The sequence below is a fragment of the Primulina eburnea genome, chromosome 2, assembly GCF_022965805.1.
Source record: "Primulina eburnea isolate SZY01 chromosome 2, ASM2296580v1, whole genome shotgun sequence".
NCBI classification, from domain to species: domain Eukaryota; kingdom Viridiplantae; phylum Streptophyta; class Magnoliopsida; order Lamiales; family Gesneriaceae; genus Primulina; species Primulina eburnea.
In genome coordinates this window covers 40518654-40534047 of record NC_133102.1, presented here as the reverse complement: position 1 = coordinate 40534047, position 15394 = coordinate 40518654, and the positions used below count along the sequence as shown (strand labels likewise).

The 15394-nt window shown below is 36.9% G+C and overlaps 2 protein-coding genes across 2 annotated transcripts; one reads left to right on the top strand and one right to left on the bottom strand.

Moving 5' to 3' along the window:
• Positions 1-917: 917 nt before the first annotated feature.
• On the top strand, positions 918-2881 carry LOC140823183 (DNA polymerase II subunit B4). The gene is made up of 3 exons (XM_073184373.1): positions 918-1202; positions 1521-1639; positions 2505-2881. Exons 1-3 carry the CDS (start codon positions 988-990, stop codon positions 2657-2659), a joined length of 489 nt encoding a protein of 162 aa, XP_073040474.1. The 5' UTR covers positions 918-987; the 3' UTR covers positions 2660-2881.
• On the bottom strand, positions 2749-5484 carry LOC140823182 (glucan endo-1,3-beta-glucosidase 14-like). Its single transcript, XM_073184372.1, has 3 exons — positions 5128-5484; positions 3502-4532; positions 2749-3420 (listed from the first exon to the last, which is right to left on the bottom strand). The coding sequence occupies exons 1-3, from the start codon at positions 5177-5179 to the stop codon at positions 3331-3333; spliced, it is 1173 nt and encodes a 390-aa protein (XP_073040473.1). The 5' UTR covers positions 5180-5484; the 3' UTR covers positions 2749-3330.
• Positions 5485-15394: the final 9910 nt, after the last annotated feature.

The following is a 15394-nucleotide window of genomic DNA, read 5'->3' as shown; positions in this document are numbered from 1 at the left end:
GTTTTAATGGGGTAGGGAGTAAAGAGGAAGTTGAGAATGGAAATAGGGAGTTTTTGACAAAATTCCCTTAATATAATTTGTCTATAATTAAAATCTCTATTTCGTCAAAGCATAACAAAGACAAAGGTTTGATTTCATGGTCAATTTTGTTTTTTTCCCCTTTTTTGTAATATCATTGATTCAAAAGTTTAGTCTCTCATTAATTTATACATTTATTGTATGACCCAATATAAATTTAATCAATTCAAAATATAGTATGAGTCTTCCTTACTTTCTACAATTATGATATTACATCATATTTGAATATAAATCAAATTAATATTAAAATATTATATAAGCAAACAACGCGAGTGTCATTGTAAAATTGATGTACGTCTCTTGGCCTTTGGAGGCTATTTATTTATGAAAACGTCACTTTTTAAAATTGCAGTAAACCTCTAATTGATTTTTATAATTATTATGTGGCCCACTTCTTTTCATTTTGAGCAAGTCTCTTCTTAGATCGTGTCATGAATCTTTATCTGTGAGTTGTGTCAGCTCTATCGATATTCACAATAAAAAATAATACTCTTAACATAAAAAATAATATATTTTCATATATGACCCAAATAAGATATTTGTCTCACAAAATACGACCCATAAGACCATCTCACACAAATTTTTGTCTTCCAACTTTTCTCTTTTTTACCTTTGATTGCTTTTTATTTATGGAATACTGCTTTTGTAAAATTGACGTACGTTTCTTGTCATTTGGTTACTTAAGAAATAGTCAGTTCAGTTTCCAAAATTATAATATAAAATTTATTAATTTTTATAATTATGATATAATTAATTAAAAAAATATAATTTGGGCTTATAGTAAATTGGGCCCAGTTATAGGCCTCGAAATTTGAGCCAATTAAAACTATTCTCTTAAGCCCATCAAGTTTTCTTCCTTCCCTGGTGGAGGGAGTATAGGTCAAGCTTCGCAGCTGCCGGGAAACTAGAATGGAGACGGAGACAGAGAAGGAGAAGGAGAAGGAGAAGGAGACTGCGGAGAAGGTGCTTTTTCAAGTAGAGGAACTGCCGAAGACTATCGTGCGCCGTTTGGTGAAGAATAAACTATCACAGCTCTCCGCAGATTCCGAAATCTCAGTGCTTCGTGATTCTCTTCAAGCGTTCTCCGAAAGCGCTCGTATTTTTATACACTACCTCTCTGCTACGTAAGAGCTCGAGCGCTACAGATGATGATTAAATTTTTTGGGGGAAATATTTGTGATGTTAGCTAGGGCTTAATGTGGAAGATGTGTGTCTTCTTGTTTGGAATTTTAGAAGATGGTGTTTATTTGTAGATTTTTTTATTTGGATTTTTTTTGGTGATCACGAATGAGGTGTTAATCATCTAAGTATTGTGTTTTCGGAATTTTTGGGTCAAATTTTCTGTTTCAATTTCGGAGGATTTTTTTGATTTCGTGTCTTGAATAATTTCTGATTTTAATGATGCCCTTTTTTGATTATGCATTATTTCTTGATATATGAAGCGCCAATGACATATGTAAGGAATCAAAGAGACAAATAATTAGTGCGGAAGATGTTTTCAAGGCACTAGAAGAGATAGAGTTCACTGAATTCATTGCCCCTCTCCGAGCTTCTCTTGAAGGTTAGCACTTCATCATTCAACTTGTTTTTGCATGTTCTCATATTCGAAATGCATGTTCATGCTACTTGCGTGCTAGTCAATGAAGTTTGAGCAAAGCTGAGAACATTATCACCTTTGATCAGCTTCATTTGTTGAATTACTTCATTATCTGATTGAACTCCGTGTCTCTCGGGCCTATACATGCTTTAAGCCTTACTTTGTGAGGTAAGGGACTATGTGCTGCCGTGGGTTTCAAAAGACTCGACTTCGCACATCAGAAAGATTGATATTTATATTTATAGTCTAGTGGCATAGGAGCCACCCAGTCATGGATATTATAGTGCCTGGTGAGTTAGAACAGTGTTTGATGGAAGACATTTTGTGTTTTTGATACTCAAGATTTCTTCAAAATAAGATGGCAGCAACAGGTGGTTACCGCATTTCATTCACGTGTGCTTCTGAAACAGTGCTTCTTTTTATTTATTGTGTGGCTTCTTTAGATGCAATTTTTACCATTTAGTGCTGGTTAGTGACATTCATATAGTTCCCGTTCCTTCCCCACGGATGTTCCAGTTACCCACTATGTCTTCTGCAACTGACTGATTTCATCTTTGTATCTTCTTTTATAGCATAATACATCCTTCTTCTTAGAAAATGTTTGTTTGCTGATTCAGTAGAACTGGAGTAAAACAGACCATCAGTAGAAAATAAGGAAAGGATGATCAAGGGATCAACTGTAGTAAGATGGCACCAAATGCATCATATAATTCTTGAATTTCTATTTTAAAAAACTAAGAGCATTGATGAGTTTCTCTTACTTTTCTGTTTACCATCTGATAAGCTGATAAGTGACAATCATCTTGGTACTGTCATTATGTTGTGACAGAGTTCCGCCAAAAAAACAGTGGACGAAAATCCGCATCATCAAAGGCAAAGGATACTAACAAGAAGGCAAAAAAGAATGAGCAATCTGCGCAGAACGGAGATGGAAGCAAACAACAGGAAGACCACAACAATGACGATGAGAATAATTCAGATTGACCCAGTATGCTGCGAATTCTGATCACTTTCTATACTATGTTTCAGAAAGTATGTAGTCTTGGATTACTTATTCTCCGCCCAGTTGATGACTTTGTTGGATAGTATAATATCGTGTGCCATTCCTGTTAGCGATAGGCTGCTAACTGCTGATATTGTGTGGCATTGCTTATTATTGTGTTATTTACAAGACAAATAAATAGAGTTTTTCATATTCCTAAACAATTTTCATGATATAGAACAAAAAGTTGTGTATGAAGATAATGGCAGCACCTTTGTTTGTAAAATTTTGTAATGAAACCTGGTAAGTTGCTTTGGTTTGTTTAATTACGTAGAATCTATAGCAATGGATGGGTTAATCCATTGTACAATACTCCTATTTTAAAATTAATATTTGAATTGTTGGACAAATATATTCAACCAGCAAAAAATGCTGTTTTGCGTACGATAAAGTAATGTTAATCGAAACGTAAAACAAAATAAATTGTAAATTCCGATAAGTCGAGCCTATGCTCCTCCAACTTGATATTCTAACTGTCCCAGGCAGAATGATCTAATAAAACAATCTACAGCTATTCAACAAAATGATCTGAATCTTTTATCTATAATATCCAAATGCAAGTAAATATGGAACTTTCGTTTCAGATACTCTCGTCCATTTCTGAATCCAACCACTATTCCCACAAAATTCTGAGAGAAACATCGACTACAAATGATGTAAAGAAAGCAATGGGAACGAAGAGAGCTTCAATCAAAGAAACCACCTGAAAACCAAGAAAATATTGTCGTCAAATGTGGTAAACGGAACGTGCAATTAATAAACGAAACAACAGCAGTTGCCTTACATTTTTCGTAGAAGATGAATAATCCATTCTTGGGAGATAACCTTGAAACCCAAAATTATACACAGGATTTCCATCGGGATAATACAGTCCATAGTTCCTCTCAGATGCTGGACCAGGCTTCAAATCCTCGTTGAAGAGCGCAAAGAAGTAAACATCTACTGGTTCTGATGGATTAGCTGGTGTTCCCTGATTTTGTTCCATTCGTTCAAGCAAGTTACCATTGTACAATCTAGCATTTTCTGGTGTCGCGCCAGACTCGTTTGGATCACCTTTAGATGGCCAACCTGTCTCTGAGACTTTAACTTGTATATTTGTATAGCCAGCTGCATTGATTGCTGCATAAACAGCGTCAATTTGAGCGTACAACATGTTATCATAGCGCAAATTTGTGCCAGGATCTGTCGTCCCAGGATTAGACTCGAAAAGCACATAGTCAAGTGAAACTTCGCTAGGATTATCTTTATAAGCGAAGAAAGGATAAGCATTTATAAAAAACGGTGACCCAGTCTGTGAATGGAAATTGAGGATACTATGTATATATTCGACGAGATCTTGACGAAATGAACCAGCTGAAGGTGGGTAAGAAGTCTCCAAAACCCCAAAAGAATGAGCCGTTGTCACGTATATTTCCTCCTCTAATCCAAGATTCGCAAGAGCGTTGTTCACAGTCTGCATTGCAGGCAGAAGATATGACATTAACTGTGTATCATTGCCGGTAAGAACTTCGTTTCCCACATTGATGCACTTGATCTTGGTTTGTGAAATGTATGGTTGCAAATTCTGTTGAATCCAAGTTTGAGCCTGCATTGGATCGGACACCATTTGCAGATACTCGTTTCCTAGTCCGATGACAAATTCAACATTGGAGTTCGCAAACGTTGATAGTACATTTGGAGCAGAATCATATAGTTTCACTCGGGTTACATTCAAATATTTGATTAGATAAGCAACATGTGATGGGGATGGCAGATTGTTGGCTATTTGGCCATAGTTGATTCCTACTCCGAGGCAGTGGCTTCCAAGAAATGAATCTGAACATAGAAAGAAGAGATTCAAGCACAGAGTTTAAGCAAACAAGATTTACAGAACCTATCAATAACACTAAAAAAGCAATATCTTTAATCTTGAATTCAAAGTTCAAATATCCAAGAGTTTGTATTAAACTGTAGTAAACCTGAGCTTCCACAGAAAACTTGCACCGTTATCAGTAGCTATAAATTATCGCATATCCGCATGATATCAGTTCAATGTAATGTACAGAATCTTATGTCTCATAATCCGATCAATTCCTTATCAAGCCCGCATCCTACATATCATTGTGTTGGCTCAGAACGTTGGATATTCAGAAATATCGTTTTCTTTTTTCATCGTTAAAGTAGAACATCGCATGAATTATTCGAAACTAACAAAGAGATACCATTCAAGGGAAGCATAAACGATTCAAATACACGAAACAAAAATTCATCAGTGCTCAAAAAATTTGTGAAAATGTCCAACCCACTTATTTTTCTTCAATATATATCATGCACAGAAGCAACAAGTGAATGTCCGGATTACACACAAAAGAACGAACATCGAATAATGATAAAGGCTTTTCTTTTTCTTGAAAGCTGAGATGAAAAGAACCTGAAAAGATTAGGAGACGAAGGAGAACCCAGAAAAGAGTGGCGGTGGACATTGCAATCTGCTAACTCCGCCAAAATCTCAGCCTGTACGCTCTTATCGTATGCATACGCGTTAAGTACAAAACAAATTGTGAAAATTACTATAAGGGACGTGGGGAGCGAGTGATCAACCCAAAAAAAATCAAGAAATCTATGGAAGACTTGGAAGAAAAGAATTTACAACTCAGCACTCATTTGGGTCGGTTTCGCTGCCATTGTTTTGTAGTGTGTGTATATATATATTATAACTATTTTGCATCTGTACGTAATGGCTTGGTTTCTCTGTATTTACGTTGGAATTTGGAAACTAACCAAATGAATGAACCTTAGCCGGAACGAAGAAATAATACACTTAGCTGGAAATATTAGCCAACTTCTATTTCTGCTGCAGCCCCCCCTCAGGATAATAATAATAATAATAATAATACACGTAAGTATGATTTGTTGTCTGAAAATTATTATTATAATAAATTATAGTATTATATGTATATATTGTTATAAGTGGAGAGAAGAGGTAAATATCGAACTCGAATTTGAATTTGAAGTATCTTCGTTATATTTGAGACACAACATGTCATTATTACATATATATTATATATTTGAAATCAAATCGTCTACGCTATTTTGTTGTGATTTGTGAATCCTCGTCATTGTTGGAATCGAGTTTATGACCATATTTTTGTGTAAAATAATTAATTAATGTTTTTTTAAAAAAAATTAAATTTATTTCTTAAAAATTATTATTAAAGAAAAAAGCGGTAAAATAGAGCATCGAGTCATAGGTTGCTGAGTCTAAAGCACGAATTCTCACGTGGCATTATTTGGTGTAAAAGTCGGCGTACACATCATGTTACGTTTTTTGGGGTATTGCTGTTGTCCGAAACAATGACGTGTTTCTTTAATTAATAAAAAATTTAAAAAATATGTAAATAGTGAGCAAATTTGGACAGACTGACTACTTAGCTTGAAAGAAATCGTGGTACAAAGACATCTAAAAGTATTTCTTCTTTATCTCAAATTTTTTTATAATCAATTTCTTTGTATTTGGTTCAATCAATACTACAATTAGCCAACTCATTAATCCTGTGGTTTCACTTTCTTTTCCTTCTTAGTTCATTTCCTTTCTTCTTGGCCGGTACTCTTGCTCTTCCTGAATCGAAGAAAAGCCAATAAGAAGGTTTCCATTTTTTCGAAAGAACAATTTGAAGACCTGTTGATTCTAACAACTGATTGCAGAGTTGATCATTCGGACATTTCAATTCATAAATAAGGATCTCGGACATATGAATGAGGTCCTCAAACTCACATAGAAAAAAAAAAAAGAACAGAAAAAAAGAAAAGACACTTGGACAAAAAAAGAAGTGGCTTAGAAAGCACGTACATTAGACGAGAGACATGAGACGACCACCTCAAGGGGGACTCAAAAAAATTTGTTTAGATGATCGAATTTCAACATTATAGTTTATTATCGATGATTAAATTTGGTAGTGAGAATTCATGTGGGTATGTAGTGTTCTAGATAATGACAAATAACTATTTTTTACATTTTTTGTTCTTGTTTAATGAGACAATCAATTGTTATTTTTAGATTGGAAAACCTGATATATATATATATATATATGGTTTTGATATCCTGCACACCTACCGTGCATACCTATGTGAGTACCGATGAGGTGTCACTCACCCATTGGATGCATAATTTTTCTATATTTCATCACATCCATTGGATGAGTGACACCTCATCGGTGCTCATATAGGTGTGTACGGTAGGTGTGCAGGATATCAAAACCGTATATATATATATATATATATATATATATATATATATATATATATATATTGTTCAAACGATTCAATAATTGGTTATTTTTACTATCAATTTATCTAATTTTTTAATGAAATGAATGTTAATATCTTATAACCTAAACAACTTATCAAAATATTAATTTATTTTCAAAATTTTCCCAATTTTTCAATTAATACAATTTATCTTCCCGATTCACTGATTGATTTTGTATATATATATAAGCAAGCCTTTTTACTTGTTTGGCAACTCCCAGTGTGCAGTTTGGCTGTCTACAACGATGTGTAGGTGTTTCTTTTCGATCGGTTTAGTTATCAGCTTTTCATTAATTGTGGAAAGCTTTGGAAAAATGATCAAGAGATTATTTGTATATGATTATGTCCACCTCATTATGGTTTAGTAGGGTTTTTCTTGATGGATCGATTCTAATGTTGGACATGTCTTGTGTCACATGATTGCTTTACTTTTCTTAATAGCAATGAAACCAGCAATTGTTAGCTTTTAATGTACACTATAAATTTTCGAGCTAACGTAGTAACCGGCAAACCACAGTAGCCGAGTAAATTTTATTGGACAAACCGTGTACGACATACATAACCGAGAAACTGTTGATGCGAAATCAAACTTCTGACAATCTATCAATTGCTCACCTACAACACTAATTCGGACACGATCTCAGGGCCACATGATTGCTACACTTAATGATAAAACAAACATCTCTAGTTTTTATTTAAATGTTTGTGGATACCTTGTTTATCCAACCTAACCTGGATCCGACCCGGACTGTTCAATACCCGAGCCATTTACAAAAATGATGGGTTTAGACATAATATATTTGAGCCAAAGTAAAAGTCCAAAACCTTACACGGAAGCCGAACTGGTCACAGCTTTGGAGGAGCCCCTCAAAAAATGAAGGACCGACTAGCTAAGCTCATAGCATTGACCGTCAAGCCAAGCCGAAATAGATATTATGGTAAAAACAGATATAGTCTCATCAAAATAAAACACTTGAACAAATCTAGTGCGATAAGGATAAAGCCTAAGTATATTGGGACACATTCAAAATTCATAATTTGTCATAGATAATATCATATTAGTACAAATCTTGTCATAAATCTAAAGTTATTTTCATACAATGTATCTCACTCATCTTAACTCTATAAATACTATTTATCTCTCATGACTTTACATATTCACTTATTTTTATCTTTAGTACTATTTTTATCACACACTTAAGTTATGTCCAAGTACTGACTTAGCAATGGAGGGGTTACACCAAAAACATCTATGACGCTCTCTAACTTTTTTTCGTTCGTGGAGATCCATACTATTGTTTGCTCGACCCACATCCACACTAAAGTTATGCTCAGTCCATCTCGTATCATCAAGGAGTATTTGGCTCACCAAACTAAATCCAAGGTACATTTTATTGATAATGGTCAAAGGAAAAAGAAGATGCGCAGGATGCGGAGGAGGCCGTGGATAAAATCGAGAGAACCAGAATCAGGTAGACTCTAATCAATAGAATAATCAACCCCCACTGTCTCCTCCAGGTTTCAATATCTCATAATTCACCCAACGGTGGAACAAATGTTGGCTCAAAGGGAAGGGAAAAATCTACGCCTACCACCTCCAATGAATTAAAATGTGTTAAAAGTACCTCTCTCGATTTGAGAATGCTTCTTTGATACATCAATGTGATCCCATAAAATTCTGGGTCTTACTCTACATCCTAGCAAGGGCGGCACAACAATGGTTCAATTTGATTAATCTAGGAACATCTGGACATTCCAAGATTTTAGCAGGATCCTCTTGCACATATTCGCAAGCAACAAGAAGTTACCACTAACCACGCCGAGCCTCTTTGGTATGTGTGAGAACCCGAATTTCTAGCATTACAGCAGCTATGCAAAACTTCAGCATAAGTTAATATTCCAGCAGCTAGCAATATTCAGTAGCAAGGGAAAATTCCAGCAGAAGCTAACAATTCTAGTATCATCTGATATTCAGAAGTTGATATTTTCCAGCAGATAGAATTCCAGCAGGTATAATCCAGCAGCAGAAGAACGAGATTTCAGCAGACAGTTACTAATCCAACTTATGACTTGTAACTGAAGCATTTAAAATGAAATCAAGGCTGTTAAATGCAGATTATGGCCATTAATAGGGAGCCTAACAATCAGATTTCGGCTTATAAATAACAGCCTCAAGTCCCTGAATTGGTGTTACACAAATCTTGAGATTATTGCTGAAATTTTCGAGCTAAGAGAGTGTCTTGTTCGAGCTGTAAAATCTAGTAACGAGAGCAAACCAGATTTCCAGCAGACTTCAACCGAAACTCTAGCAAATTACGGTAAGTGGGCTTATATATAAATATCTTGAAATACGTTTGATAATTCTGTTTTAAAGTTCAGTTCTGCATGTTTGATTTCTGCTATATGATTTTGAAGCACTGAAACTCCCTAGTGAACTAATGGTAGGAATATATATATTCTGAACATTTCTGAATTCTGATTCTGATTTTGGCCTCACCCCTTAGAGGAGATAACATATAGGGGACTGATATTAGTTTAGCCATGAAATTCACTAACGTGCTCAGTGCTTTCTAATTCTGATTTCTGTTCTGAAACCTGTAAATTCTGAATTCTGATTTCTGTTATGGAAATACGAGTTTTCTGTATATTATTGTATTATTGTTTCTGTTGAACACGATTTCGAAAACTGAGAGTTACTCCCGCCCCTGCTCACTGAGTGACAATCATATCACTCTCCCACCAAACCCATCTCAGATAAGAACGCAGAAGAAATACTAGAAGAAGAAGAAGAGCAGATCCAGTTCTGGGGCTGGTGAAGAAGATTATTGTTCTTAGTTTATGCTTATGTTAATTTCGCTGTATCTGTTAGGACACTGTTATGTCTGGTTTTACATTTCCGCTATAAAACATCAATATTCGAGTTGTAACAGACAATTGATTTAATTCGTATTATGAATAAAAGAATGGTTTCTGAATTCTGTACTCTGAGGCTGGTTTTTTTCGAATGAATATTTGAGAGCAACACCGATGTCAACCAACCCCCGTCCCGGGGCGTGATAGTATGAGACAACAAAATCTAGAAAGCCCGCAAGCTTATATTCACAAATTTAATGCAAAGGTGGTGGAAGTTCCCTTCGCAACCCCTAGTTTATTAATAAACACTTTTATTCAAGACTTAAAGTTTAGGGATCATAAGGAGGAGCATAGAAAACTCATGTGGAAGAGCACATACCAGAAACCCGAGCACAACGAGAGGCTCGGCCAGAGAGTAATATGGTTCATTCGGCCTGAGCCAATCCCATGGAGTTATTTGGACAGTTTACCACATATTCCCTACTGAAGTTTAACAAATTCCGAGCAATGGAAATTTGAGAGAAAAGACATCTCATTCAAAGAACATGAAAAAGCGATAAAAGACCTCGAAGATTGTATTCTGATAGGTATTGTGACTTTAATAGAGATTATGTTCATAATTGAAGGTCATCTTGTCTCGATCAAAGGACAATAACATGCCTCCTAAACGAGCTCGAGAAGAAATAAATCAAGGCAGTTGTAGAATAAGGACGCCTGAGCCATGGAGAAAAGGACTTCTAGGTCCTGGACCCAAAAAACTTGGGACTGCCCCTTGGGATCATCCATTACAAAATTGGTTATTAACATTGTCTCTGGAGGACCTACTGATGAAGAATCCAACAAAGAAAGGAAATCAAGCAGTCCGAGGATGAAAAATGCAGAATTCAATGATAGAAAGATATGAATCAAGCCGAAAATATCATTTGGACCTGAAGATATGTGGGGATTGTCTGACCCACAAAATGATGCATTGGTTATCCAAGCCGTGATAGCCAATTACGAAGTAGCTAAGATATTTGTTAATTATAGGAGCTCAATCAATGTACTATTCAAATAGGTTATGGACTCAATCAATGTACTATTTGATACCAATTGTAACGCCCCAAATTTGATGACTGTCCCCATCGTACCAAGACGAGTCTTTTCCGTGTGCTTATGTTCTCACTCACACGCACCCTAGGAAACTTCACAGTGGGCCACCCATCTCAAAATCGCCCCAAGTCAAGCACGCTTATCCTTGCAGTTCTTATGTAATGAGCTACCGAAAAGAAGATACACCTTCTTAATATGAGTAGTACTTATCATATCTTTTAAATCATCATCAACTGCACAGTCCCATACCTAGACAGTTTTGGAATCCCTCTCCTTCCAGTGTGATATCGGTTCATTCATGTTCCCTTCGCCTAGAAGCCTGCCAGGAACAATTCATTGTCTTTGCAACCTTATGGTACCGGCGATCACCCCCCGCCCTATTCGTCCCCGGGCCTCACATTCCCACCAGCTTCCGCTTGGTTCGTCCCAAACCACACCGTAATAGGAGAGTTCGGATCTGATACCAATTGTAATGCCCCAAATTCGATTACTGTCCCCATCGTACCAAGACGAGTCTTTTCAGTGTGCTTATGTCCTCACTCACACGCACCCTAGGAAACTTCACAGTAGGTCACTCATCTCAAATTTGCCGCAAGTCAAGCACGCTTATCCTTGGAGTTCTTATGTGATGAGCTATCGAAAAGAAGATACACCTTCTTAATATGAGTAGTACTTATCAAATCTTTTAAATCATCATCGACTGCACAGTCCCATACCTAGACAGTTTTGGAATCCCTCTCCTTCCAGTGTGATATCGGTTCATTCATGTATTCATGTTCCCTTTGCCTAGAAGCCCGCCAGGAACAGTTCATTGTCTTTGCAACCTTACCGGCGATCACCCCCCGCCCTATTCGGCCCCGGGCCTCACATGCCTATCAGCTTCCGCTTGGTTCGTCCCCAAACCACACCGTACTAAGAGAGATCGGATCTGATACCAACTGTAACGCCCCAAATTCGATGACTGTCCCCATCGTACCAAGAAGAGTATTTTCAGTGCACCCTAGGAAACTTCACAGTGGGTCACCCATCTCAAAATTGCCCAAGTATGCACGCTTATCCTTGGAGTTCTTATGTGATGAACTATCGAAAAGAAGATACACCTTCTTAATATGAGTAGTACTTATCAAATCTTTTAAATCATCATCAACTGCACAGTCTCATACCTAGACAGTTTTGGAATCTCTCTCCTTCCAGTGTGATATCGGTTCATTCATGTATTCATGTTCCCTTCGCCTAGAAGCCCGCCAGGAACAGTTCATTGTCTTTGCAACCTTACCGGCGATCACCCCCCGCCCTATTCAGCCCCGGGCCTCACATGCCCACCAGCTTCCGCTTGGTTCGTCCCCAAACCACACCGTACTAAGAGAGATCGGATCTGATACCAACTGTAACGCCCCAAATTCGATGACTGTCCCCATCGTACCAAGAAGAGTCTTTTCAGTGCACCCTAGGAAACTTCACAGTGGGTCACCCATCTCAAAATTGCCCAAGTATGCACGCTTATCCTTGGAGTTCTTATGTGATGAGCTATCGAAAAGAAGATACACCTTCTTCATATGAGTAGTACTTATCAAATCTTTTAAATCATCATCAACTGCACAGTCCCATACCTAGACAGTTTTGGAATCCCTCTCCTTCCAGTGTGATATCGGTTCATTCATGTATTCATGTTCCTTTCGCCTAGAAGCCTGCCAGGAACAGTTCATTGTCTTTGCAACCTTATGGTACCGGCGATCATCCCCCGCCCTATTCGGTCCCGGGCCTCACATGCACATCAGCTTCCGCTTGGTTCGTCCCCAAACCATATCGTACTAGGAGAGGTCGGCTCTGATACCAACTGTACCGCCCCAGATTGGACGACTGTCCTCATCGTACCAAGACGAGTCTTTTCAGTGTGCTTATGTCCTTACTCACAAGCACCCTAAGAAACTTCCCAGTTGGTCACCCATCTCAAAATTGCCCCAAGTCAAACACGCTTATCCTTGGAGTTCTTATGTGATGAGCTATCGAAAAGAAGATGCACCTTCTTGATATGAGTAGTACCTATCAAATCTTTTAAGTCATCCTCAACTGCACAGTCTCATATCTGGACAGTTTTGGAATCTCTCTCTTTCCAGTGTGATATCAATTCATTCATGTTCCATTCGCCTAGAAGCCTGTTAAGAGTGGCCATTGGCCTCACATTAATGTTGGGGTATATGTTGATGGCATCTTGGTTGAGGCTAATTCATGATATGAGATTATCAACGATCTAGAAGAAACTTTCTCTACTCTTTTTAATTACAGAATGAATTTGACTCAATCAAATGAACCTTTGGATAGACGGGTAAATTATTGGGGCACATGATTGCTCGAAATGGCATTGATGCCAAACCGGAGAAATTTCAGGCTTCATCCACTATGGTATCTCCCTGAAATATACCTGAAGTGTAGATTTGACAGGAGTTATTGCAGCTTTGTCAAGATTTATAGCTTGGTCAGCCGACCAAAGTCTCTCATTCTTCAATATTCTTCAGAAAGCCTCAAATTTCAAATATAATGCAGAAAATGAGCAAGATTTTTAAGAATTAAAATCCTATCTAGACAGATTGTTCGTCCTCAATAAGCTTACTTAGGGTGAAGAGTTATTTGTCTACATAACAGTCACTGTCCGACCCACCGGCTCGATCTTAGTCAGAAGAAAGGGCTCAGTTCATCAACCTATTTATTTTGTCAGTCATGCCCTGAAGGTAGCCGCCAAGCTTAACTACACCATAGAAGAAAAGTTGGCTCTAGCTTTTGGTAATCACAACTTGAAATTTAAATTCACATTTCTTGTCTCATCTCATCAGGGTACTTACTAATATCACTTTGGGAAGAATTGTCTCCCATCTGGATGTTTCCGAGAGATTCGTCAAATCGGTGACCTAGATCAGCAAGTATGATATTAAATTTGAACCCCGAGCTGCAATTAAATCCCATAAATTGGCTGATTTCTTGGCAGAAACAATTCATATAGATGAAGAAGAGCAATTCAAGATTTTTATGGACAACTCTTCTTGCCAGACTGGGAGTTGGTATCTACATGATCTCACGCTTGAAAAAGAAAAAAGATAAGCCATAAAAAAAATTGGATTTTCAAGCATCTAATAATGAATCATAATATAAGACCCTTCTGTTAGGGCTAAAGTCTGCATAGAGTATGAGAGTTTCTCGAGCCATTGTCTACTCGGACTCCTAGATAATGATTCAACAAAGAAATGGAAATTTTAAGTAAAAAATGAAAATATGATCAGGTACGCCGAAGCCCTCAACCTAGCTCGGGATGTCTTCACCAAGCTCATTATACAATATATCTCCCGGACAAAAAATGAAAAATCAGATCATTTAGCAAAAAAATCCAGCTCCATGGTCCGAACTCTCAGCATGGACTTTACCGAGAAAGAATTAGTGTGGATCGGGATGTGCTAAAGGGAAAGAACCACCCACATTTTGATATGCAAGTCGACGACGATGAGCCAAAAACACCCGGTCGTTGTCCTGTCGTAACCCCCACCACTTCTCTAATCTATTTCCTCCCTCCTACACCTTCGTATATTACACAACACCAGCCATTTTATATGAAAGAGTTTGTGACTGAAATAAATGAAGGAGATTGAAGTATGACATCTATCAGTGTTTGAATTATGGAGTTCTTCCAATTAATCAGAAAAGAAAGTGGGAAACCAAGAGAAAAGCTATGCGTTTTGTCCTCTTGAATAAAGTACTATAAAAAATGTAATTCCCTGTCCACTCTTAAAATGTTTAGGAGGTGAATAAGTTGACTATATTTTCCTCAGGTTTTTGTGGCAATCAATTGGGCTCTGCTGCTCTGGCTCATAAAGTAGTACTAGCCGAATCTTACATGGAGGCCAAACTGATTTCAGCTGAGAGGAGTCTCCCAAGAAGTGAAAGACCGACCAGCCAAGCTAGTCGAGCGAATCCCAAATAAATATTATGATAAAATAGATAAATATTATGACCTTAACAAATTTATTGCGATAAGGATAAAACCCAAATATATCCAAATATATTGGGGTACATTAAAAATTCATAATTTCACATATAGGATCATATTAGTACAAATTTTGTCATAGATATCGTATTTTAAGGACTTGTCTTGCTAGATAGAACTCTTTTTCTATAAGATATCTAAGCTCCTCTCAATTCTATAAATATCAAATATATTTCGTGACTTCACACGTTCACTTATTATTAAAACTAGCATTAATTTTATTATACACTTAATTTTGTCTTAAGCATTCGATAGACTACAACATAAACATCTCCGTCACCTTCTAAAATACTTTTCTCAGAAAAATATAATTCTATTTCATTTTTATTTATATTTTAACCCATTTCTGAATTTTACTCGTGCTCCATCTAATGTATAAAATTTGTTCATAAAATGGATGCAATTTCAAAAG